Source organism: Myotis nattereri (assembly GCF_964212035.1).
Source record: "Myotis nattereri genome assembly, chromosome: 3".
NCBI classification, from domain to species: domain Eukaryota; kingdom Metazoa; phylum Chordata; class Mammalia; order Chiroptera; family Vespertilionidae; genus Myotis; species Myotis nattereri.
In genome coordinates, this window is record NC_138077.1 from 121,194,907 (window position 1) to 121,218,277 (window position 23,371).

General features: G+C 50.5%; 1 protein-coding gene across 1 annotated transcript in view; it reads right to left on the bottom strand.

Moving 5' to 3' along the window:
• Positions 1 to 9,672: 9,672 nt before the first annotated feature.
• GMDS (GDP-mannose 4,6-dehydratase) overlaps positions 9,673 to 23,371 on the bottom strand; it is a 686,242-nt gene continuing 672,543 nt past the window's right edge. Inside the window, exons 10-11 of the mRNA XM_081086210.1 lie at positions 10,310 to 10,378; positions 9,673 to 10,114 (exon numbers count right to left, since the gene is read on the bottom strand). Coding sequence (XP_080942336.1) covers positions 10,052 to 10,114; positions 10,310 to 10,378 — 132 coding nt within the window. The 3' untranslated portion in view covers positions 9,673 to 10,051. The remainder of the gene's footprint in view (positions 10,115 to 10,309; positions 10,379 to 23,371) is intronic.

Sequence of the window (23,371 nt, forward strand, 5' to 3'; positions counted from 1 at the left end):
GTGCTTTACATGGCCTCTGATTTACTCGGGTCTTTTTTGCTCAGAGCCGTAACTTAATAGCCAGGGAAGGTTGCTGCGGCGCAGGGCACGGTGTCTCTCTCCTCGGTCAGGTTGGCTGGGGCTGGCCCCGCTGCTGTTTGTGAGCCTACGCGGCCGGCGCGGCGCTCGGCCCTAGGGCTGCCAGGAGCTCCCTCGGGTACCCCGCCTTGCTGGATGGTGAAGGGAAAGAACCCATTGACAAAGCTCGTAGAGTTTGTGCGTTGGTCCACTTTTGCGAGCCGAGCGTGGAGCCGGGGTTCGAGGACAAAGGGTCTGGTGGCCGGAGCGGGGTTGTCCAGGCCCGGAAGGAAAGCGGCGGCAGGTGACCGATCGGTCACCCGTCCCTTATGACCGGGTGACCCATCCCCAGCCCGGGCAGTTCTAACAGCCGGAGACGTGCCTGGTTCAACTTTTTGGAACAGGGGGACGGCGAGGGGAGGCCTGCGGCTCTCCGCGGGCCCTCCGAGGGGCGTCTCTCGCGGCCGACGCGGCCTCCGGACGCCGCTCCCACTGCAGGCCCTTCGCTAATGAGTGTCATTACCCGCCGCGGCCCGCCCGCCTGTTTGCGTTTGGGGCTCCTTCCTCTCCCCACCTCGCCCCCGCCCCGCCCCTTCCCTGGCTCCTCGCTGCCTCCTCCTGAAACCTGCTGTTTGGGGAGAAAATAGAGCCCGCGAAGTCCTCGGCTGGGTGGACGGGTGGGAGCGGGGGGACGGTGGCACGGGGCAGGGGTGTGTGTGGAGCGCACGGCCCTCGTCGCCCGGCTGGGGAGCCGCGGGAAGGCAGCGGGTTCTGCTCCTCGCCCTCTCGCCGCCCGGACACAGCGCTTCCCGTGTACACTGCTCGCCGCCTTTGTTTTGAAGACACACGTGTGTTTGGGAGCTCATCCAGGGTGGGGAGGTCACAGGCACTCCGTGGCTCCCCGAGACAGGGCACCCCGCGCCAGCCCGCAAACTGGGCAGCCACGGGTTTGCAGGAGAACCCGGGCCGGGGCCCCTCGGCCTGGACGCGCCGACCTGCCGGATTCAGCGCTGGGGCTCCAGGCGAGCCTCCCCGGCAGGGCTGCGTCCCCTCCGAGTGTGAAGGCAGTTGACGGAGGCCCCAGATCACTTCGCTGTGGCAGGCGAGGGAGTCGCTTAGCGGAAAGAATGAGAGGCGTGCAAGCGGGCCCCAGGTTTCGAGTGCCCGCGACCCTCTGCAGCCGCGACCAGGGGTTTGTGGCCCCAGGGCATCGCGGCTGCAGTCAGCCCGGGGCCTAGATCCAGCCTGACCCTGCTGCCCAGAGCCAGGGGTCATGGGACACAGAAGTGGGCGCGCCGGGAAAGGTCCGCCCTGGCGCCCCAGGGAGCGCTGGTGGCCTGAGCTGGAGTGGGAGCGCTGGGTGAGTTCTTCCTGGTCCCGCCAGGATGTGGAGTGGGCTTCGGTCGCCCCTTGCTCCTCCTTTCTGGGTCTCCAGTCCCTGTGGCTGGAGAGGGAACCGGTAGGAGTATTCTGGCATTAGTGGACCAAGAAGAGCCCCTGGGCAGCGTTTAAGTGCTTGCATGGGGAAGGCGTTTTAACAACCAGTTTTGCCCTTTTGGTTTCCAGCGTTTGAAAATCAGGCATGAAGACATACGTGTCCAGGAAGGTGTTTGTGTCACACCTATATAGCAAAGGTAGTTATTTCTACAGGAATTGCTATGTTTGAGTGGAAGGTCAAACGTTCTACTCATTATTCTGACTTTTGAAACCACAATGTAATGGTTTCTACTATCACTATATTTGCACTTGAATTCTTATGTCTCATTTAAGAAAAACCAACTCCTGCCAGCCTTATTTAATCTGGAAGAACTACTGATTCCTTAGTGGTTTGCACATTTGACCTGTACTTTTTCAGCAATAAGGATATTTTTTCCTGTAAACTATTAGAAGAAAACTCCTTGATATTTAAACTAACAAATAGTACATTTTGAAATTAGCTGGCAACACGGAATGAACAGGACCCCACAATGGGGACTTGGCTAATTTCAAAATTAGCCTCTGTAGATGGCTTTAGGGTAGCATTTTGTCACTTATGTAGCACTGGACACATTCATTTTCTTGGCAAATGCCAGCATGGTATGTGCATCTGAAAGCTTGCATTTGGCATTTGCATGTCTGGTAGAAATGCTTGCTGTTTCCAAAGTTGTGTAGTTAGCCGTCCTTTCTTCATCAGATTGCATGCAAACAAGCATGCATTTTACTATTTATCATTCCACACAGTTTGTGTCATTAATAATCAATGTTTGCAGAGGAATAAGGCTCAATTGTACTGATGGCCCATAAGCTCTTGGCTGTTTCCTGTGGGGTCAGAAACAGGGGTCAGGAAATAAGAATGCCTTATAGGCCTGCTGGGCTCCCCTGAACTTTGGTAGGTAAAGAAGGGACATAAGACTTTTTCTCTCCCACTCGGCTCCCCAGAGAGGAACGTCAGTTTTTAAGGTGGAAGGCCATTTGTTTTGTTCTTAATGGTGCAAAACCCCACAGAGGTCCTGACCTCTCTACTGGTTCAGGCTGCTTGGACAGGCGGTCCAAGAGGGCCCAGAGGCCTCCACAGGGGCTCCAGGCTTTGGATACCAGTGGTCTCCCTCACTGTTAGTGGCACTGAAGCAAGGCTGGTTGAAGTGACAGTTGCTTTCTACCTCCACACCACGTCTCAGAGTTCCTGGGGAGGGATCCCATTTCCGTCTGAGACCAATTCCCACCACTGGATCCTGTCTGGTGTCGCAGGGTGTTCTCTTTAGGCTCCTCTAAGAGCTGGTGCATGAAGCCATTAGCCCTTCCCACCCAGTCATAAACAAATGTCACTTTAGGGGCAAGATTGATGGTGGCCATGTAATAAAGCTGGCCCGGCAGAGTACATTCTGAAGGGCAGTCATTCCTCAGCAAGCGGGGAGCTCTGGGGGGAGGGAGAAAAGGGATCAAGAGATCTTGTCAGAGTGCTCACCCCACCAAGTTGTAGGGGGCAGAGAGCAGGCTAGCCCTCAGCTCAGGAGAGCTCCCAACAAGCAAAGCCTAATGTATTCAGACAGTGGCCACAGGCATGACCGACCCCCCCCCCCCACACACACACAGATTTGCCATGGACCCTAAATCCAGCTTCAGAAACCCCACTTCTCTGAAAGCTCCTGTTTCAATTTATAATGAAGCCAAGAGGTTCCTTGCAAACAGCTTTTATTAATGACTTCCCTTTGGTATTTGGGCTCTATATTCATAGCCAGAACTTTTGTCGCCTGATACCTCACTCCATCTCCCCTTTCTGAGTGTGAATCCAATATGATCATTAAGTTCTGTGTCTCTTTGTGTCTCTGTTCCTCTGTCCATCTCTTTGTCTCTGTCACTTGCACTCACCACTCTTTCTCCCAGGTCCCCACATAGGCCTTGAGGCCCTGAAGTTTCTCCCTGTGCCCCACTCCAGTTGAGCCCTAGCCTGCAGGCCAGGCACGGAGCTCTTTGGTGATGGGCTGGATGCAAGGGACAGAGCTTATTCCCAGTTCCCAGAAAGACCCGGTGCCCTAAGGGAGCAGGACTGGCAGGTTCCAGGTCTGAGTCAGGCGGGGAAAGGAGCAATACTTAATTAAATGAATTCCAACTCCAAAATCCATTCAGGAGAATCAAAGTGGCTTCTCCAGGACGACGCTCTAAAAGTGATTAGGAGTGGAAAATTGAGCAAAATGTACCATGTCCGCATTATTGGAAACCAAAATATGGTGTAGAGAGCAGAAGGCTGGACTTAGGACCTTTGTTGTGCCCCTTTTCCATCAAACCCTGGCTCCAAAGAAACCTTCTGTTTTATATTAATTTTTTTGTTGTTTACTTGATTTTTTTCCCCTCGCTGATTTTTAATTTGCAGCATATTGAGCATATTATAGGAGATGCAGTCGGATCTGGAATTTCCTTGCATATAGGCCCTGGTCCTCCAGACAGGAGAGAAGGGCGGGGCTTCCACTACAAGCACAGCTCAAGAGGAGAGGTGGGTTCTGCATGGTCCTGACCGGGCCTAGCATGGCTTACAGCTCATAATCTCCCCAAAGCCCCAGGGTTGCTTCCCCAGGACGCTTGCTCTTCCAGATGGCACCTCCCTCTGTCCTCCCAAAGAGCATCATCTTTCTCTGGTCAGTCCTTAGGTTCGTCAAAGCCCACCAGCCAGCATTGCTGGTCATTTGAACAAAACTGCTCACCCTCTTCTAGCTGTCTCTGCAGGTTGCTCCTAGGAAGACTCTGTGAGCTGCTCATTTGCCCACTAAGTTAACACAGTTGAGCAATTTGGGAGCCCGGGTTTCGAGCAGTGGGTGGGCAGCCAGGGCCAGGCTGTGCTGCCTGTCTGTTGACCTGGATGGTGGAACCCCAGACAAGCCTGGGAACAGGAGGTGCCCCAGCACACAGGACCTTAGGGCCTAGGGGCCCGGAGGGGTTCTTCTGGGACTCAGAACTGGAGATTGAGGAATAAAGGGGTTTGCCCCAAGGCTTTAAGGAGAGGAGAGAGAGAGAGAGAGAGAGAGAGAGAGAGAGAGAGAGAGAGAGGACTTCTTCCCCCATTACCTACCCCAAGGAAAAAGCAGGAAAACCAACACATTTGGCGCCATTAACCCTTAAGGCCTCCGCATCTCCTTCAGTATAAAAGTAGGTAGCAGTGCTGGATTTGGGATCTTGTTAATGGCTATAGGGAGCACGTGTCTAGGCGTCCATGGATTCCTAAAAACCCGCCAGGAGAGGAAAACCGAAAACTTTGTCCTCCGAGTGGAGCAAAATCGGCATCTCCGACGGTGCACAGGGAGAGCCCTGGAGGCTGTGCAAGCTTCTACACCCCCGCCCCTGTCTCGCGGGCGGCCGTTCTGGGGTGCGCGCGTCCCCTCCGGACAGCCCCGCAGCGCCCCGGGGGCTCCCCCCCCCCCCCCCCCCCCCCCCGCAGCCTGTGCCCGGCGGAGCTTCCTTGCATTGCTAATGGGGATTCTTATTATAACTAAGCACGGAGGGCACCCGCCTTTCGGGTGCGCCAAGAGGAGGAGTGTGGGCCAACCCGAGTGGAGGCGCCCCCAGAGCCTCAGTCCCGTGTCCGGGGACAGCCAGGGGAATTGGGCCCCACCACTGTTCCCACCGCCAAGGGCTGTCCAAGTGCTAGAAATTCCCAGATAGAACTCGGTGGGGTGCCGTCCTGGGTCAACAGTCCCTGCCCCCCCCCCCCGCGGGGCGCCCTGCACTCCCACGCCCACTCCCACTCCCGCTCTGGTTCCACGGAATATCCGGGAGGTGCAGGGCAGCGATGTACAGTAAGTGTTTGGTGACGGGACATAATGCGACATTGCTCTGCATTTGCCCCTGGCTTCGGGCGGGCTGTGACCTACTCAGTCCCGAGGACGGAGTCCGTGGAGCCAGGGGCCTCGGGTGCCGCCGGATCACACCTCCCTCTCTTCCTGGCGCTGCCGGGGAGAAGCGGCACAACAGGAAAGCCTCGCCAGAAGGCCCGTCCCGGGCGGCTTCCTCACCATAAAAAGTCAGGCTCCAGCCGAGGTCCTGACCCCTTCCAAATATACATCCCCGCGCCCTCGGCCGCCTCGCCAGCCAGCGCGGGCCTCAGGCGGCGCGGCTTCCTCCAGGCTGGCCGGCCCCAGGCCTCCCGTCAGAGTGGTGGGAGTCGGGAGCCCCCATTTCAGTCGTCTCCCCCAGGTCACCAAAGCTCTCGTGCTTGGAGCTTCGGCTTTTCTCAGCGTCCACCCCGCGCGTACCCCGAGTGCACCGGGGCACTGGCGAGGCCAGGACTATGGCTGTGGAGTGTTTTTGTTTTTTGTTTTGTTTTTCTTAAGGACACCTGACACCTGTCCATCACCCGCTCGACTCCCCGCAGGTGCGCCTGGTGGGGAGAGCCGGCTGTCCGCGCCCCTACACATGTGCGGGACTTCCTGCCGGGCCTGGGCGGAGGGGCGCGCTGGGGCCCGCAGTTTGCCAGTCCCAGACCCGAGGCCGTCCAGGGCTCAGAGCTAGGGAGGGGAGACAGGGCCACCGGAGGCCTCCGCAGTCGCCTTAGGGGCCCTGCAGCACGCAGCAAAGCGGTCCCAGCGCCCGTGGCCTGACTCGAGGGGCTTGCACACAGGCAGGCGCCTCAGCTCCCGAGTTTAAAGATCAAAAGGGGCAGCTGAGAACCTGGCGTCCGGGCGTCAGTTGTGTGTGACCCCTGACCCCGGAGGAAGGGCGGGAGACGGGGAGTAGGCGCGGGCTCTGGGCCTGGGGTCAGCACGCGGTCGTCCGCCTCCCGGCAGAGACTCTGGCTGAGGAAACCCGTGAGGGTGGAGTGGGGCCCGGCCATGGTATTCCTAAAGAGGCCGTGGGAGGCCGGGGGGGGGGATAGAGCGCCGGCTGGAGTAGCGAGGGTGCGCACTGGCTGCCTGCGGGAAGGCCCGCTGCTTGGGCCTGGAGGAGGGAGCGACGGCCACGTAGGCTTGGAATGGCCGCAGGTCCGGTCTCCGTAATAATCCTGATGGCACACACGTCAAAATGTGCTTCCCGCTCTCAGATGCACCGGAGGGAGAAGGAGGTCACAGGGAGGTCTTGGCCTGGAGCCTGCTTGGGGCAGGGCAGCAGCACCCCCAGGCCTCCTGGAAGCAATCCGGCCCAGACCCCGGGGGCTGGAAAGGACACTGTGAACTGTGGCAAACCTCCGGCTGCGGCTGCGGAGGGTGGGCGAGTCCCCGAGAGGCTTCGTGTCCCAGTTGTCACTGCTGTTTGTGAAAATTTCCAGTGACTACAACCCACAGTTTCTGGAGATGGCGGTGGCATGTGGTAATATGTTGTAACATGTGCTCACAGAAACACACGATATTTTTTAAAACCCAGTGCGGGTTCTCTGTACACCCCACTCCTCATTCCATGTTTTGAAGGCTTCGTGCAGGTCGTGAAAAACAGATGAGTGTGAACTTGGACTTTTGGGATATGTCTTAAAACTGAGAATACTGTAAAATACTTTCAACAATAAAGATTTAATTTAAAAAAAACCCCACACATACAAAAATATGAGAATAGCTGATTGGAATTCCCACAACAAACAAGATGCTGGGGGTGCTTTGAGGCTTTTTGGGGGGGCTTACACATTTATTTGTAAAGTTTAAGGTTATTTTGAAATGAAATTTTAAAGTGCTGTCTCCTACTACAACCTTTAATAACACAGGGAAGGTCTCATTCGCCAGCAGCCAACCAGTGTGGCCAAGGTTCTAGGGAATCTTGGTGGTTGGTCTTGGTGATTAAAGGAGACAAGAGGAGACTGAAGCCATTCCACAGCCTGAAATCAACGTCCGAGGAGCCCTCTTACAGGGAGCATTATCTCCCAAGCTCTCCCCCTAAAGGTCCTGCAGTCTGCCACAGGCCTTGGTTCTAAATAGCTATAGAGGTGTGTCAGGCTTCTTATGCCTGACCTAGCTCCCTTCTAATTCCTTGATGACAAAGGGCAGCAGACAAAGCCCATGATAGTCTGGCCGGCAAGTCTGATGGAAAGTGAGGCTGCTGGGTGGCCCATGCATCCAGGCACCTTGTTGCTCATCTGGGGCACTAATGAGGGGTTGGACTGCTTTGCTATTATATTTGAGTGTACTAAAATTGTAAGTTTCTTAGTTTTTAACTTTAAAAAATGGAGATGGAACATATTTTATCACATCTAAAATGAATAGCCAAAGCTGGCAGAGCAGAAAAAAGGGGAAAATAAGTTCACTGAAACTGAATTGATATTTAAGATAAAATTGTCTTGAAGATGTCCAAATGAAATTCACAACACAAAAAGACTCAAATTTGTTCTCTTTTTCTCCTTTTAAACACACTCAGGCTTAGAAGCCAAGTGGACCCCCACCTTCCCACTGAGGGTGCAGGAATAAAGAAAAGGTTGCAACCAAAAATACTCCTTGTGTCTTTCAGAAACTGATTCTCCAGACCATTTTGGGAAGAATAGTTTAATGTTATGGCTCCACTGGACTCCCATTAAACCCCTACCTAGGATCTGTCCTGGTCTTCACTGAGGAGCTTAGTATGCCTTTAGGCTAACAAGCCCACTGAATTGAATGGGGTCACTGCAAGCCCTGGAATGGTCTCCTTGCCTGGGTATGGGATGAGGTGGAGGGTTCAGGGGGTCAGAGGAGAAAAGGAGGTGCCTGTCTGTCAGGTCAAGGCTAAGGGGAACGTGTGTGAATGTGTTTATTTGTGAGTATATGTGTGACAGTGTGATAGCAGGTTTGTGAGTTACGCTTGCAAGTGAGTGAATGTGTATGAAATGGCGTGTTGGTAGGTGTGTATTTGTGTTTGTGAGTGTTTGGATGTGTGTATTGAAGTCTGTGAGTGACAGTGTGTGAGTATGTAAGTGTGAGTGTGTGTGTATGTGTGCCCACCAGCCTGCCTCGTCCTGGAGGCCCAGTCTGCCAGGGACCATCTGTTTCCAATTAGCAGCATCCCGATTGGGAGAAGGCCCCATCCTGGGGCAGCTTCTGAGAAGGGGGCCGCTAGCTAGCTCAGGCCACCCTAGTTCTGCTCCATCAAAGCTGAGGCTGGCCCTGGCCAGTATGCTGTCGCAGCAACTCTGGGCAGCCACACAAAGAATCCTCTTTCCTGCCGCCAGCCTTCGGAGCCTGGGTCCTCCCCAGACCGTAAACCTGCTGGAGATACATTCAGAAACAGCTCGCCCGCACTCACAGGGGATGGGCAAGGCTGGAAGTCCATTTGCTATAAAGTTTTCCTTTGTTTTCCTTGGAGGGAAAGTGAAGGGAAGAAGAGCCCTGATTTAATTTGTTCTGCAGCAAAATAAGGCATTTCATGCAGAGGTATCCACCTGTATGCAGATCCTTGCTTGCTGCTGCAGATTCCATATGTTTGTGTGTTTATGTGTTCACCTGCCATGGCTGTGCAGACACACTGTCCACGGCTCAAGAGCCCATGCCTGTGGTCCAAGCCAGGCCACCTAAATGATGCACTTAGTGAAACTGGTCAGTGATCCCAGGCCCAGACTTAAAACCTCCGTATTATAATTTCTAATTAATGCTGATGTAGTTGAAGGGCACAGGACCTGGCATATATTAGGCACTTAATGTAAATTGGTTGAATGACTAAATCAAAATTAGATTTAAAAAAAGTGATGTAGCACTGAGAAGAGGTTGGAGGTAAGTATTGTGTAAGATTCTAGACCACAAGGGAAAGCATGGCTCACAGACCTCTGGGTAACCCAGGGGCTTCGGCGTGGAATGTTCCAACAATATTTACTTACCTTCAAGTTTCTTCTCCTAACCCCCCTCTATTTCTGAAGCCTTCCTTTGAGATGACTGGAGCCCGTGGGTTCTAATTATAGCCAGCAGAGACCAGAGCGGTGTGAATGCCTCCTTTCTGCAGGAACTGGGTTTCCAAATGGGCTGGAGAGACTGGCTTATTGTCACTGGGAGGGAGACAAATGTCCAGGCAGAGACTTAGGAGGACACACAGGCAAAGTCAGCCTGGGCCCCGCAGGGTCTGCCTGCAGGGGCTCTCTCAAAAGAGAGCAGGCCTGCAGGGAGCTATTTCACTCCAAGCCATGGATCGAGGTTTTCTGTTTTGTTTTGTGGCCCTTATAGCTGCTTTTATAACTTGCAGAAAACATGGACACCAACTCCTCCTGCTGGTTTATAGAAAGGCCATTTTTAATCAGAAAAAAGAAAACCATTTGAAAGCCTCACAATTTCAGCTGTCTAATGACATAATTTCAAGTAAAGTGAACATGTGATTAAAACATCTTTTTGATTTCATAAAACCATTCAGAGAAGGCCTCGACAAGGGAAAGTGGGCCAAACCGGAGCACCGCGTCCTGTCCCGGCTGCTGCAAACCTGAGCGGCCACAGGCCTGTTGGCAAGACCACTGCTCAGTGGCTGAGGGGGTCTCAGGCAGCTCTCGGAAGGGCGCGCCCCTCGCTCCTCCCTGGACCACTGGTGCGGCCCCCAAGGGCTGGTTCTGCCGGGACAGAGGCCGGTGGGGCGGCTTGGCGCTGGGCGGCCACGCTCAGGCGTTGGGGTTGTTCCGCATGAGCTCCACGTCGGCGTCTACCATCTCCCGCACCAGCTCCTGGGATCAGAGACAAAGGGTGGGCGCTGAGGGTGGGGTTTCCGTCACTCTCTCCTGGCGACACCTCCACCCCCCCCCCCCCCCCCGTGGCGGCTCCCCGCTGCCCTCTCGCCATCCGATCTGGGCACCACAGGCGCCCAGCTGCCCGCCAGGTGGCCACCCTCCCGCGGGGCCCACCGCGCAGGGGACACTTACATCAAAAGCGACCCGGGGCTTCCAGTTCAGCTTCTGTTTCGCTTTGGTGCAGTCTCCTTGCAGAAAGTCCTGAGGGTGGAGAGAGAGAGACAGACGGGCGTGGTCAGGGTGGCAGTCCCGAGGCCGATGGCGTTCAAGGCTCCCGCTTCCCTCCACCAGGTCCCCGCCGGGCACATCGCCTTGGCTCTGGTAGCCGTAACTCTTGCGATGGTCGCGTTAAAGCAAGCGCTGCACAGCCGGGGAGGGGGTGACAGCCGTCCGTGCGCAGCCCGCGCAGCCCTCGCGTCCACCGTCCGCAGACGCTCCGTGACTTTACAGTATATACAGGAGTTTGACAGGGACGCTACTGTGTGAACTGTTTGGAATTACCACGTTTCTCAGGCAAGAAGAGGGAGAAGTGAGTGTCACCGTCCCCCAGCTCCTCCCGGTGCCGGACGCCGCGCGCCCGCCGCTGCCACCAGCCGCGCTGCGCGGTGTGGGGACGTGGCCTGGGGCCGTCGCTCCAGGCGGGCGGGCGCCCCTCTCCTACCGGGGCCACGGTCACTCTGGCCGGGCGGTCCTTCCCCGGTGGCTCCCAGCCTCTCTGACTCTCTGGAGACCTCGGTTCACACTGCCACCAAGCACACCCACAGGCAAATAAAACGAAACCGAAGCTTCCCGAAGCAGCCCTGCCTTCCAGGGGCACTATACACAGCGTTTCCTCTCCTGTTCGGTTCTGGTACGCTCTGTAGAAGGGCTCCTCTCCACCCACTAATGATGCGCATCAGGCAGTTTGCAAATGCTGCCTTGCTCGCCTCCCTCTGCAGTGTCACCTAACCACTCTGCTGCAGAGTCAAGTTAATTTTCAAACAACTTCCAGCTCCTGTGCGAGAGGCTGGGGCCGCCATTTGCTTGATACTTAAGTTTCTCCTCCCATCAGATGGGGGCCTTATCAAAATACTAAAAAGTATGAAACTGTGTGCCCATGGCTCTGGCAGTCTGCTCCCTCAGCCACCAGGGCAGAGCGGAAACCAAACACACCAGGGCTTCTGAGAGTTTCCATCCATTTAAAACACTTCGTTGGAAGGAAAGCTTGCTAAAAGAAAACCAGAGGAGAATAAATTAATTAATTCTGCATCTCAGCCCTCACTCACCAATTTCTTATTACAGCTCTCTAAAGAAAATTGAGTTGAGAATTTCAAGATGATTTGCAAAAAGGGAGGGCGGAAGGAAAGAATGAGAAGGAAAGAAGAGAAAAGAAAAGACAAGAAAAAAGAAAGAAAAGTACTTGGCCATTTTGGGGGTAAGATAAACATTTAGCTTTTCCATATACAAATGTCTTCATCAAATAGTACACAAGATATGAGTCCTCAAAACAGGAGAACTGTTTTGTGAAGGCAGTATGAAAACAGCCCAATTTTAAACAAGGTCAGTATCTCATGAAGACACCATTTTCCCTACGCAGGATATTAAAGAACAACTTAAAACCAGTCATATCCAGTGAAAGTAACAGATAATGGAGCTGCAACTGAGAGCCTCCCCCACAGATTTTCCTGGGAGTCCCCTGAGAGGAGCAGGCCTGGGGGGTGCTGTAGACCCACACTGGGCAGGCCACCCCGTGCTGGGCAGGCCCTCTCTGCAGGGCACGCTGCGCGTTCACCTTCACTAGAAAGCTACTTCTGAATATCTGTACTGTTTGCTTGAAATGGTATGCTAACAGGGTACATTCAACAACTCTCATTCTCAACCATCCATCATTACTTAGGGTTGAATAAATCAAACTCCCAAAGGCTTTTCATTTCACAATACACTGAAGTACCGATTTCCTCTCCGGAGTATTAATAATAGTAAAACAAGTTATTTCTGCTGGCCCAGGCGTCCAGGACGAGGGAAGAGTGAGCTCATTCTTCAGGAAAAGTAGGGTACAAAAATTAATACTTAGCAATTTAACAGTGCTGCTACATGGAACTGGAAATATAAGTGGAAAAACAAATGAATTTATTTCTCTTTCCCTTCCCTAAATAAGCTTGTATGTACTTCTACAATACTTCTGCTTTACTGTAAGAGTCACACAATGATGTTCATTCTTGTTCCCCAGAGGGAGCTGTGAAATGTGGCCTCACAAGGCAACATGGCCCTCGAATTCTACAGCAGCTACACAGCCTGAAGAAACATGATTGTTGTTTAATCATGCAACACTTGTTGTAAATCAACTAGCCCTGCATAGGATGCAATTCATGACTCTTAACTTATAGTTAGCAAAACCCTAAAACCAACTCTGGCTTCAAGTAATCTCAGTAGGCTTGGGAAAGGGAGCTTTGTATTGTAATTATGTTTCCTGTATTTTTCTACAAGTAGCTCATAATATAAAAACAACTAGGGAACTACAATTAAGGAAAAAAGAAAAATGGTTTTCAAAAGCTTAGAAACAGACATTGCTACCATGCACTGTAAAAGTATTTCATTGAAACCGGAGACGCACCCAGTTAAACTTCCCAATTTAGTTTTGAGCCCAACTCCTACATTCCAGCCTAGCAGCTTACTTTAACCTCCTGCCAAGGCTCTGTCTCCCTGAAATTTAATTAGACCAAAAGACCTTGTGAAGGAAAAGGATGAGGTTCCATCAAAACAAAACAGCGGCTCACTGTGCCAGATGCAACTGAGCTGACATCTAGAGCAGTCCACGCGCTTGTGCCCAGTCAGCGTAGGGGAAGGCTAAGGACACTTCACTCCTTTCCTGTGGCGTCCTTCAAAGAAAATATAAAGTAAATGATTTAGTCTGCAAGGTTTGGGGCACAGGGGGTCCTTAAAAGGTGGCATGGGAAAGGCCAGGCGTGGGAGCGCACGTGGCTCTGAATGACACGGGTGGGCGTGGAAACGCTCCTTTAAATAAGTCGTCTGCTAGCCCCAGAGAAATGAGATTTGGAAACTGTGTTCTTACAATGTAAGTGGTTCTTATAATGACGCCAGGAACCACCCTCCTTATAGGACTGTGTGGAGCAAGGGGGAGGGGAGAGGAAAATAAGGCCAAAACGTATTTTACTTTTAGATTTCACACACCCTCTCTGCTAGGGTGTGATCGGCTCCTGAGGACGAGGGAAGAGTGAGCTCATCTGCTGTGCTCTTGTCTCGTTTTCTGAAAGTTCAGTTCCTTTTTGTTTATGGGCTTAAAGCTACAGGATGACAACAGAGGCAGAGCTGAATTAAAGTGATGATTTTATGTGCAGTTTCCAAAATGGACCTGTGCACTGGGTGGTCTGGAACCTTTCTGTAGAAAAGACAATAAAGCTCTGGGAAAAATTTAAAGCATTTCTATGTGAATATGACATTTCCTGAACTCCGGCTTCTGGTGTCTTCACCATTTCCATTGCTATGCCTTAGGTGAGCTATACAGTTTCAACATGTGATTTATTATTGTCAAATTCAATTAGGGTTAGCTGAGCATTTCATAGCAGCCAAGCAGCATGAGCAAGAGAAAATGGATGTGCCCAGATGCCCAGAGCCCCCTCTTTTTTCTCAGAGTCCCTGACTACTGTCGACTTATTTGACCTTTAGGAGTTGTCCTTTAACTCTTTGTCCAGGCATAAACCCCAAAGGCCAAGGCCAGTGGTCAAAGCAGCGAACAGCAGCCTAGCAGGAGGAAATGTTTTGCTGCAGCAATTTTTCAGGCTCTCCTGGCTTATGTTCTTGTTCCAGTGAACTGATAAAAGGCCAGACTAAATCCTGGAAAGATCATTAAGCCAGTTTCTGAGCCCACATAGTTAACACAAAGTCCAGAAAAGTAGAGAGCATGCCGTGCCACTATCTTCTACTCCGGCTGTAATTTTCTCTCCTCCTGTCCGGGTACCTTTTCACCTCCATCAAGATAACACCACATCTTTAAATGATGCTGGCTAGTTTTATTTCCTTCCCCCAATCTTATTTTATTTTGATTATTATTTAACACATATAATCCCTTTGAAACCCACCCACTTCTAAAATCATTGTAGGGAATGTTATTAAATAGATTATATCACATATCTTTCAAAGTTCACAGCCTCATTTTTTTTCCCTCTTTCCCTGAGGTTGCATTGGGAAAATTTTAATATTTATTTCAAATTATGTGTGGGATACCACATTTCCTACAGGTCTGCTTGTAAAGTTTGCAAAGAACATCTGTTTAGGTGAAGAAACATTTTAAGAGTGTGAGCTCTTTCGTCAGGATGTTAAATTTCTAATGTGCACACTGAGAGAGATTGACTCCATGCTGTAAATAAGGAGATGTACAGACAGATGTTAATGAGGAAGATTAAGACTGGGGAGAACCCTGCTTAAACACCATCAAGAAGCTAAGCTCTGCAGCAGGAGCAGCACTTTGCATTCATTTCTTTCCTGCCACTTTTCTTAAAAAAGCAAAATTGCAGACTAGCTCAGGCTCCAAGGGAATAAAAGAATGCCAATGAATTTGGTTCTTGATCTAACTTTATGCTAATGGAAAGTAAGCAAGAAAGATTTACTCTGGTGAAATGCTTCTTTTTAGAAAGACAAAACTGCTAAACAACAACAATCGATACCCCCAAAACTTCAGTAAAATGGAAAAAGTTTCAAAGCACATCCCACTCAACATTCAAGACATGCAGCTGAGATAATAATGGGGGGGGGGGGGGAGGAGTCAGAAAGTTCCCTAAGAAAGTTTGCTATATAATGTCTCATTGCGCAGATTAAACTCTGGTGCTCACAAATGTATCCTTTGATTGAAACCTTCCTAGAGAGAGTGAGTCTCGGAGCAGTGAGAAGCACAGTGGCCTTAATAACAGTGATGAGCACTTCCCTTCTTTCTCCCTTTACTGCTGTATTTCAGCACAAATTGAAGTTGAAGCCAGGCATCACCTTTAATGACAAGGGGCGATAAGAGACAAGGAGAAAACAGCAGGCCTGTCTGGTCTGCTCAGGAAGCCGGACTCAGTGGGACTGTCCATCAGCAGGGCTGACAGAATGCCTTCGGAGCACGAACAATGTGGGCTCAACCTCAGGGAAATGGAGTCAGTCAGTACCGGCTCCAACAGTGACCCGACAGTGCAAATAAAGTGGCAAAGGGAGGAAAGCAGAGTGTGCAGGCCCTGCATCGTCCCCATCCTCAGTTACCTGGCAGCGGCCGCTGGGAGCCAGGGGCACAGGGCTATAGAGGGTGCCCTGGACTGAAACCTGGCTGAGCCCTCACGTAGCAGCACTGTCACCTCTGCTGGTGGCCTCACATGCGAGCCCCATCGGTTAGAACTCAGGATATACTGTCCTGACCTCCCAGGAGTGCCTGAGGGGGTCTCTAGATCCTGTGACCCCTCACTTGATCTCATTTTTCTTTGCTGGGAACCACTTATTTACAATTGGTAGCATTTGTCATTTGGAATCGGTAGCTATTAAGAGCTATCAAACAAAGGGATAGAAATCCATGCACATATACACCCCAGACACTGATGAAAATGCCTGCCTAGCATGTTCTTGGAAAGTGAATGAGAGCATTATCTTCCTTATGTGTCCACTTGTAAATAAAGCCTAATGTGGCTTTAAAAAGTATTTACTTTATAAAGGGAGAACCTGGTGAATGACATATTCAGTGCAGCCTTCATGTAGATAATCTTTGATTCACTTGTATTTTTAAAATGTGGTTAGCATAAGGAAGGGAAATGTAGTTAGGCAAAAAGGGCTCTATAAAACATATAGACAACACAAGTATATAGGGGAGTTGTAGGACACAAGCACATTAACTTCCTTTTAAAAATATTCTGGAGAAAGTCCTTTTGAGTAGACATGCTTGAGATGTGCAGAGATGAGGACAGGGGTCCGTTCCCTTCTGTGGACACACAGGCTGCAAACAGATGCCACTGCCACCCAGTGTCTGTCCCCGACAGGGCATCCCTGGAGCAGGATCCCAGGAATACACTGGCCTAGGGCACCCTCTGGCCTGCGCGCCTCGGAGCCTGTCCTGTCCACCAGCTTCGGGCCCAAGAGCTAAGCAGAGAGGAGCATCTCTCAGAAGCTGTACCTCGTAGCTTTTGGGGAGCTCTCTACTCACAGGTAATAGGTTGCTTAAAATAAGCAAATGAGATTTGGGGGATGTAGTCTTACTTCATACATATTTATGAGGTACTAGATCTTTCTCTACCTACCCTACATCTATCATAATTGTATAGTTGAATTTCTTGGTGCCTGGTGCTCACGGGAGTGTCAGCCTGGGGAAGGCTACATTAAGTACTGTGGCCAGGGCTCCTGGATTCTGTTTCTCCCCTGATCTGCACTCTGCCCAGCTGCCATGGCGCTGATTCACAGCCAGCACAGGGCCAGCTAATGAGGGGAGATAAGATTGTTAGTGACCTCATTGTTCCAGGCTTCAAAGCCGGCACCATCTTTGTCGGAAATTACTGGCTATGTTAATGACTGGATCAGGGTGTAAAGCTCTGCCCGCGCTGGTAGGGGTGGCACAAACCCCGAGGAAAGGAGATAAAGCACCTTTAAGTGGACTGATTGAGATCATGGTGACATAATTGGCAAGTGGCAATCAGGAGCTTGAGAGGCCGGCTGCTCCTCTTTTGCCACTTAATGCTTTTTATCCTCAGAGCATTTCACATACATCAGCTAATTAACCTCCAGTCACACTCACAGTGCAACTCAGGAGCTCCGCATGTTCAGGTGGCCTCTCTGTAGGGTGAAAGCACCCCACAAAGTGACTGAGGGGTGACAGCCACGCTGTCCATGGCTTATCTGCAGCCTGCACCAGAGAGAAGGCTGGCTGGGGCCACAGGCCACCCGCAGCCCACAAGGTGAAGGTGTGTTTCCTTAAGCTTGTTCCCCTCCAGTTGCTTAGGAAATCTGCCCATCCTTTAGAAAAGCTTTCCCCACTCCTTTTGAACATTAGTTATGAAGAATATTGTAAATAATATGAGTGCCTCCATAATATAGATGGGATATTTTTTTCCTTTTGGAGTTTTCCTCAATTTATATAATACATTAGGCCATTCAGATTCAAGAAACCGCACTTCAGTAATCCTCCCTCCCACCTTTCATCCTGCCATTCACCATCCTTCTCCCCAAAACAGAAATGACCCCACACGGTCATTCACAGGTACAACCGTACGTTCACTCAGCACTCATTCCCTCAGTAACTTCTTAAACTCTAGGACTAACCATCACATCCAAATTCTTGATTTTAGGTTGTTTCTCTGGGCACGTTCATATTTGAGGGAGAATTAAGACAGCTATTATGATATTTGTTAGTAAGGTTTTCGAAAATCAAGGAGAAAAGGTGAGTATTGAGATGAATTTTTAAGTTTTCTATTATCTTATTTATTCATTCACTTGGTTTCCTATTATCACGGTTAATAGAGAGTTTTACCAGGCTGTTGGGTATCTGTGCTACATGTCTAACTGGCATTCTTTCTTTCCTATCTTTGTAAGAGAAACATAACCCTATACCTGAATGCATCTATAGAGACATTTAAATTAAATAATTTGATTAATGTCATAAAGTAGGGTTTGGGGCTGAAAGCCAGGATTTCTGGTGCTTAGTCCAGCATGCCTAATGCTCAATAGGACAATCCCTCCCTAGAAAGCACTTAAACAATATACTCTATGCTACATTAATGGGTAGCAAACAGATTTCTACTTAATATAGACGACATCAACATAGAAATATCAACATGCTCTAATGCTGAATGAAAGGATGGACAGAGAAGAGCATACACTGCATGATTGGAGTGTGGGAAGTCCTAGGACGGGCAGTCAGATTGATGGTGATAGAAATTTTGTTGGGGAAGAGGATCAACAGGGAAGGAACTTTTGGGTGATGTTTTTATATTGATAGGCATGTAGGGTTCGTGAGTGTATGTATTTGTCAAAGTGGATCAAACTATACAGTTAAGATCTGTGCATTTTACTTCACATCAATTATATGTCAACTAAAGGTCCAGTACACAAAATTCGTGCATGGGGTGGGAAGAGGGGAAGAGGTCCCTAAGCCTGGCCTGTACCCTCTCCAATCCAGGGCTTCTCGGGGGCAGTCAGACATCCCTCTCACAATCTGGGACCGCTGGCTCCTAACCGCTCACCTCCCTGCCTGATTGCCCCTAACCACTTTCTGTTAAGGCTAGCTATTGGTGCTTTTCTCATTAAGTTGCAGGAAAATTTATTACTTTAATTTCTTGTAGTAACAATATGGGTGAAAATGTAATATTTTTAAGTGGGTTATCTTACCTTTTTTCTTTCCTAGTTATATGTTACTTTCACCCTGCACTCCAAACCAACTCTATTTTCAGATCATCATTTTTTGAATAATGGTGAACAGAGTATACAGGATTTTGTATTCTGCTTTCCTTCAATTATTGTAATCACTAGAGGCCTGGTGCACAAAAATTTGTGCACTCGGGTAGGGGGCGGGTCCCTCAGCCCGGCCTGTGCCCTCTCATAGTCTGGGACTCCTCGGGGGATGACCACCTGCTGGCTTAGGCCTGCTCCTCGGGGAATTGGGCCTAAGCTGGCAATCAGACATCCCTCTGGCAGCCCGGCAGCCCTCAGGGGATGTCCACTTGCCAGCGGGGAGCAGGCCTAAGCTGCAGTCGGACACCCTTAGCACTGCTGAGGAGGCGGGAGAGGCTCCCACCACCACCGCTGTACTGGCAGCCATCAGCCTGGCTTGTGGCTGAGCAGAGCTCCCCCATGTGGGAGCACACTGACCACCAGAGGGCAACTCCTGCATTGAGCATCTGCCCGCTGGTGGTCAGTGTGTGTCATAGTGACCAGTCATTCCCAGTCTTTCTGCTGTTAGGGTCAGTTTGCATATTACCCTTTTACTATATAGGATAGAGGCCTGGTGCACGGGTGGGGGCTGGCTGGTTTGCCCTGAACGGTGTCCCAGATCAGGGTGGGGGTCCCTCTTGGGTGCCTGGCCAGCCTGGGTGAGGGGCTGATGGCTGTTTGCAGCTGATCACACCCCCATCAGGGTGGGGGTCCCCACTGGGGTGCCTGGCCAGTCTGGATGAGGGGCTGAGGGCTGTTTTTAGGCTGGCCAAGCCGGCGACAGAAGCTCCCAGCCTCTTCTTTTTCTTTTCTTTTTTTTATTCTGCGATTTATTTACCTTCTATAATTGAAACTTTGTTGTTGCTCCAGCTCCGAAGCTAGGGCCTGCTGAAAGCAGGTATCTGGGGTTTGTTTAGCTTCTATAATTGCTATTTTGTTGCTTAGAGTGGAGCTCAGAGCTGGGCTGCGGCAGGCGGGGAACCTTGGCTTCCTCCATCACTGGAGCAAGCAAGCCTCCTGCTCACTTCAGCTGCGTGGCTGCTGGCCACCATCTTGGTTGGGTTAATTTGCATATCCTGCTGATTAGCCAATGGGAAGCATAGCAGAGGTATGGTCAACTACCATGTTTGTCTATTATTAGATTAGATTGTGCCTGCTCTTGGTTGTTGCCAAACATTTACTGCTTTAGATGCTGAGGAAGCCACCGTGGACAAGATGAGGCCATTCTTGTAAGCTTGTGTTCCAGTAGGGAGAGACAGCCAAGAGCACAGGAAGTGCGAATAAGACCATTTCAGCGATAGAGGAGTGCCAGGCAGAAGGCTTCGGAGGAAGTGAGCTTGATGAAGAGTGAGAGGGTTGGGGGGGAAGGCCTTCCTAAAGAGGTAACATTTGATCACAGATTTGAATGACAAGAAAAAGACAATCCCATGAAGACCTGGGGTAGGAGGGCCTTTGGTGCAAAGGCCTCAGGGAGCAATGTACTCATCTGAGGAGCAGAGAGAAGGCCGCTGTGTCTGGACACAGTGATAGAAAGGGGGTCAAAGCCCAAGAAAAAGTTGGAGATGGTCAGTTGGATTGTGTCTGGCCTTCTAGGTAATCCCTATCACAGGGCCCAGGACTTGGTAGGCAAAGCCAGGCTGTCATAAGACTTTATTCTCTAGTCACCAACTATCCCTTGAGCACCTGTGGCTGGTAGGGAAGTTATAAACCAGCTAAGTCAACTTGATAGAGCTCAAAAGTATGATTTTTTTACCCTAATGTAGATTTTGAAAGTAACTATGGGACTGACTTCTAGCTATGTTTTAAAAAGGGTGGATTAGTTAGTTTTGCCCAACATGCTCCACCTCTAATGCACAACTCTTTACCCCCTGAAAAACCTGCCACTCTTTGATGTCTGGGCTGCCCAACCTAGAAACATCTGTTACTCTTGAAGGGCTGAGGTCTGGGACACAGAGCCCAAGATCCTGGGGCCAGAGGTCAGGGGCCTGTCCTGCTGCTCTGGCACCTCCTGGGGTGTGAGGTGGAAGCACTATTCCTCATATGGCCAAATGGGGACACATTGAGCCTCCTGAGGGATCCTGAGACTGTGTCCCACCTGCACCTCCTCCTGCGTTAGCAGGGTCCTGGCTGGAGTAAAACGGTAACCACAAACTTGCTGACAAAGGAGCCCCTCTCTTCTCCACTAGCTCTCAAAAGAATGGACACAGCACTGACACTTGCTTGGGTGTTTGAAAAGTTTTTAGCAAATTATCTCTCTCAGTGTGTGTTGTATAAATATCTACTCATCTACAGAGAAAGACCTGCTTTACTTCAACACTCAGTCCTCTCTCAGCCCACTACAGAGTATGGAGTTGGACTGGTTCTTAGCCACTGGAGGGCTCTGAGAACTGTCGGCATATACCTCCTGGCCACTATCAGACTCACTCTGGGTGCTGTGCTGAGTGCGAGATGGGCTGTGGAGGACAGGGGACCAGAGGAGGCAATGGTCACAGAGGTGGGGAGGGATGGTGGCAGCGGGAGTGGTGAGAATGGGAAGATGGAAAGAAATGGATAAACTCGGCACTTATTTGGAGGCCCAGTGGAAAGAGGACTTGCTGATGGACTACATATGAGGTGAGGGAAAGAGAATTCATAGAGAACTAATCGGATTTTGGCTTGAATGAGAACCTTTTTATTGTTTTCAAATACACTGTATGAATTTACAATGCTACCAGCAAAGTATGAGTATAACATTCTATCACAGCCCGCCGGCATTTGATACTATCTTCTTTCCAAGGAAACCTTTCATTTTTATGATTATGAAAGAGACTCTTTGAAAAGATTCCTTTTATAACATTACCTATGATCTCTCATACCACTTCACAGAACATACTGTCTGGTTTTGAATCTTGACTTGATGCCAAAGGTACTTAGATGAGGAAGTCCCATAACTCAGAGAAAGTCACCAAATGTCCACAGCCCAGCTTTAATCTTGGGAAAGGCAGGTGCAGGAAGGGAAGGTGTGGGAAAGGCAGCTGCAGGAAAGGCAGTCACCTGCTCCCGACCCTCGCCAGTAGACAGCCTTGACCATGTCTCAGGACAAGCAAGTGAAGGGTTAAGTCATACTGGGTCCACTCTGCTTTTAATCTATGACTGCTGTGGGAGGAAGTCCGAGAGGCAGCCTTTCACATGACATCATAAAAGCCTGATTTATCACCAGCCACCAAACATCTAGAAAATCATAACATCCTTTCAGGAAAACACAGTGGAAAATAATCAGGCTGGCTTTGATGAAAGCTCTGGTGGGGACTCCCAAGTGTAACACTGTGCACAGTGACCCTGGGCAGGTGCCCTGCCAGCCCTCAGGGTGGTGACAAGACCAAGAGGCCCACTCCACGGCTGCCCAGAATAAAGTGTGGCCTCATGTCCGAAGATAAAGCAAGAGCCCGACCCACACTCTCTGGCTTGCTAAAAAGACACTTCATTGTATATGAGGATGCTTTGGAAGTCACAGTTCTGTCCAGATATGAGAAATTATTGATGGCAGAATATACAAATCACACTCTTGTTCCGTAATCCACCACCACAGAGGTAATGCCAGGCACCCTGGATTTGCTCAGTTCTGCCCATCCTGGGACTATGCTCAGGACACTGCTCAGCAGTTAGCAGTAAGCCGCTGCGGAGTCTCTCTTAATAACTATGGGGGAGAAGAGTTGACAGAGAAGAGACACCCAAAGTGTCAGAGAAAATACAGGGGTGAACTCCTTCTGCCATAGGGAACTGGCCCAGGAATGTTTGCATCTTTCTATTGTTCATCTTGCTCAGTAATTTGATAAAACTACCAGGCAGAAACCTTGTCTTCTTTGATGTGTGTGATGGGCTTTGCAAATAAACACAGGAAAGAGGGACAAAGGCAGACCGGAGTCTTGGATGGTTCTAGAATTCTGGCCACACCACTCCTACAAAGGCCCATTAGCACAGATGTAGGCCAATCTCTGCAAAGTGACACCAGCTCTGATGTGTTAGGATCTTGAGTTTGCGGAAGAGCAGTGCTCTGAAGATTGAGCCAGGACTGACGAAGGGTGAGTCTGGGCTGGAAGGGTGCTTTACTCCCGCACCTCACATACAGAGTCTGTGTGCAGGATCAGATATTCGTGTGAGTAGCCCCATGAAGGCTCCTGGGAGGTAGGAGTTCGGTGTGGCCACCATGGAGGAAAGAACCTCTAGGCCGGAGGAGCTCAGAGCATGGGCCCTGACATGACCAGCCTTGAAGAGTGGCCACCCACTGCCACCTAAAGCCACCCTGACCACACCGCTGTTCCATCCTCCCAAGTTTGATTTCATTCATTTATTTATTTATAAATATATTTAATTGATTTCAGAGAGGAAGGGAGAGGGAGAGAGAGATAAAAACATCAATGATGAGAGGGAATCATTGATTGGCCGCCTCCTGCACACCCCACACTGGGGATAAGCTTGCAACCTGGGCATGTGCCCTTGACTGGAATTGAACCTGGGACCCTTCAGTCCGCAGGCCGACACTATCCACTGAGCAAAACCAGCCAGGGCCCAAGTTTGATTTCTTAACTGGAAAAGCCTGCCTGTGCCTGCTCTCCCCCAGATTCTGTCCAGGGAACAGGAGTGACAGGAGGTGAGGCCTCACTGCGGCTTGCAGCTTGAGCTCTCCACATCGGGACACCTGGGACCGGCCGGACCAGGAGAATCTCAGGCTATTTTGTATGCTTCAAGTGCCACCAGGAATGGCTATGATGACACCTTTGTATTTATGAACAGCTGCCACACCAAACAGGGCCCACTTACTCAGAAAGGATTCTA